Source organism: Pteropus vampyrus, unplaced genomic scaffold (assembly GCF_000151845.1).
Source record: "Pteropus vampyrus isolate Shadow unplaced genomic scaffold, Pvam_2.0 Scaffold69, whole genome shotgun sequence".
Classification (NCBI taxonomy): domain Eukaryota; kingdom Metazoa; phylum Chordata; class Mammalia; order Chiroptera; family Pteropodidae; genus Pteropus; species Pteropus vampyrus.
In genome coordinates this window covers 856,771-859,623 of record NW_011888850.1, presented here as the reverse complement: position 1 = coordinate 859,623, position 2,853 = coordinate 856,771, and the positions used below count along the sequence as shown (strand labels likewise).

General features: G+C 45.7%; 1 protein-coding gene across 1 annotated transcript in view; it reads left to right on the top strand.

Annotated features, from left to right (window-relative positions):
* LOC105293197 (solute carrier family 40 member 1-like) overlaps positions 1-2,464 on the top strand; it is a 22,077-nt gene extending 19,613 nt beyond the window's left edge. Inside the window, 1 exon segment of the mRNA XM_011361717.2 lies at positions 2,194-2,464. Within this exon segment, the coding sequence (XP_011360019.2) occupies positions 2,194-2,423 (230 nt within the window). The 3' untranslated portion in view covers positions 2,424-2,464.
* The last annotated feature ends 389 nt before the right edge of the window (positions 2,465-2,853 follow it).

Sequence of the window (2,853 nt, the reverse complement as noted above, 5' to 3'; positions counted from 1 at the left end):
AAAAAAAAAATCTCCCAGTGCTCCTGTCCCCAGGTGGCTTGATCCTTCCTGACACAAAGGAAACGGTCACATTTGGAAAATGTGAAATCTCTCTGGCAGTGCCTGCAATCTGGAGAAGCATCCAGTGTGAGAGAAAGCTCGGGCTTTTCTCCATTGCAATAGCTGTTCTTTTAGCCGCCTCTTGATAAGGATGCCAGAGACATAGGACACTCTTGACACTCATGAGGGAGACAGCTCAGACATGGAGCCAGGTGGCCTGATGATGTCGGCAAGTTACCTAAGCTCCCCGTGTCCCCATTTCTTTCTCTGTAAGATGAAATAATAATGACAGTACCTACCTATCAAGGAAGTCCCAAGGATGCTTTGAAGTAATTCCTGTAGGTAGTGTGGTTAGCACAAAACTTTCGTAAGAATGGGAACTACTTGTTAAACATAAACATGAACTCTCATCTCCAGCCATTATTATCATTCTTATGTTTTGGCTGGAATTTCTGTGCTTTCAAGAACATTGTTGTATAAGGGGTGGGCAGAAAGAACCACAATGCTAAATGAAATGGATGCTCTGTATCTCCCACACACCCAATGCCAGCAAATGCCATTTACATTTATTCCTAGCAGAATTACAAATGGCCTTGGGGTTGGTGGCATGCTGTTGAACTTGCACACGTTAAAAGCACCAGTGCCCAGGATATATTGTGCCTTGGTTCCCTTGATTAGGTTGGCCCAGGCCTGGTGGCCACGATGCCTGGACTTCTCATCAGGATTAGTGGCCTGTGGCCTGCCTTGGTATCCACCATGTATCCTCAAGCACAGGGCTCATTTTAAATATGCTCAGTAAATATTTGTTTGCATTCTGGTGGAAACTAAGTTACAGAACTTTGGCTACAACACAATTTGGCATATTGCCCATAAATCACTTTGCTTTCTAAAATCTAAGAACTATAGCTCTTTGTGCCTTCAGTTTAGAAATAATTCTGTCAGTGCATAATTAGCCTTCACTGCTTGGAGCACTTCACGTTGTACCACTGCAACATGTTACAAACACTTCCTGGCTCTGTGGGCTGTGCTCGTTGAGGGCCATGTGAGCGAATTTTATAGGCGAGTTCCCTGTCAGAGTCCAGTGCAGGGCAAACACTTTGGTGGGCCAAGCCCCTAGACTTAGAGGCCATGCAAGGTGGTCAGGACAGCTCAAGAGGATGGGGGGGGAGGGTTGGTTATCAAGACCCCCAAGTGAGGACCACAGCAGGGTGACAGGGGCAGCCCAGGAGGACAGAAGGCCTGGCTAGTGCCCTGCAAAGGCAGATTCTGGACAACACAGTTTATTTGCTCCAAATTATTCTTGAGTTCAGGACCAGGTCTGGGGATCAAGATGGAGGCTACCAGGAAGCTTCTGGAGGGCCAGAGCTGGGTCTCAGGGAATCCAGAAGGCCAACTGCCTGGAAAACCAACCAAGCAGGCAGAAGCTGGGAGCAGGTGCCCCTGGAGGAAGGCACCAGAACCCTCGGGGCAGATACTGTCACTCAAGGACAACACTGTCATCACCACGGGTGGCGTCTGCCCTATTTGATGCCTGTGTGGCAGGTCCTGAGGGTGCTTCTGAAGTGTAGTTGAACTTAGCCTCTTTATGTGGTTAAAAGTGGGAGATGCAGGGGAGAGAGGAGTCTAATTCTCTGCTAAACCAGGAATGAAAAGGAAAACTCTGGAATTAGTACTAGATTTGAAGCCAAAGATTGCTCTCAAAATGTTTCCTAAACATTTTGGAGTGAAGTGTAAGGTATAAATAAATACAACCAAAATGAAATTTTATCATTATCTAGCAATGATGGTGGTAATGGTGACCCCAAAAGATGATTATAGTACCACAGACTATTGATGGTGACTATGGTTTAGCAACCAAGTGAACCAAGGCACAGTATATCCTGGATACTGGTGCTTTTAACAGTTTCAACAGCACACCAGCAACCCCCAGATCATTTGAATTTCTGCTAGGAAGACATGTAAATGGCACAGATGGACAGGCACAATGCTATGCCCTTCACAATACTGTATCGTGTAATCCTCCAGTGAGGATGCTGTAAATGTCCCCATTTTGCAGATGAAGAAACTGAGCAACAGAAAGAACGACAAAACCAATCTTTGTCAGAATTCTCACTGAATCCACATTTATTCTCCCCCAATACTGCTGCCCTGTAGGTCTCTGGTCTTTTGACCTCACTGTGACTCAGCTTCTTCAGGAGAACATTCCAGAAATGGAGTGAGAGGCTGTGAATGGCATGCAGTGCTCCCTGAACTACCTCGTGGACCTCATCCACTTCATCCTCATCATGTTGGCCCCGCGGCCCCAGCAGTTTGGCATGCTGGTCTTCATCTCCTTGCTGTTTGTAACCACTGGGCATACACTATATTTTTTTTACACAGTGTAAGATTAAAAATGTCCATGCTCAGAAGACAGTGAAGAAAGATACTTTGAGCTGAGAGGTAGGCAGCACCTCTGACTGCTCAGAGCTCTAGAAACACTGGTCCCATCTTGAGTGTTACCAGTGATTGCCTTGCGTTGCTACTAAGTGCCTACCTTGTACCACTGCTACATTTGAGACCAGTTGTGTCACCCATCATCTTTGCCAAAAGAATCAACTGCATTCAAGGCATTTTTGTGATAATGGAGACCACGGAGTTTGAGAGGGGTCTGACCCACGGCGCACTCACTAACTGAAGCCAGATTCCACTCCAACCTCAAGGGGTTCGTTTTAATTTTGCCAACGTAATGATTCAGTGTTTTCAGGTTTTTATTGTTCTTCAGATTCTAAAATTAGTTAGAATCTTTTGGTCAATGATGTTTGGTCTCAATTCCTT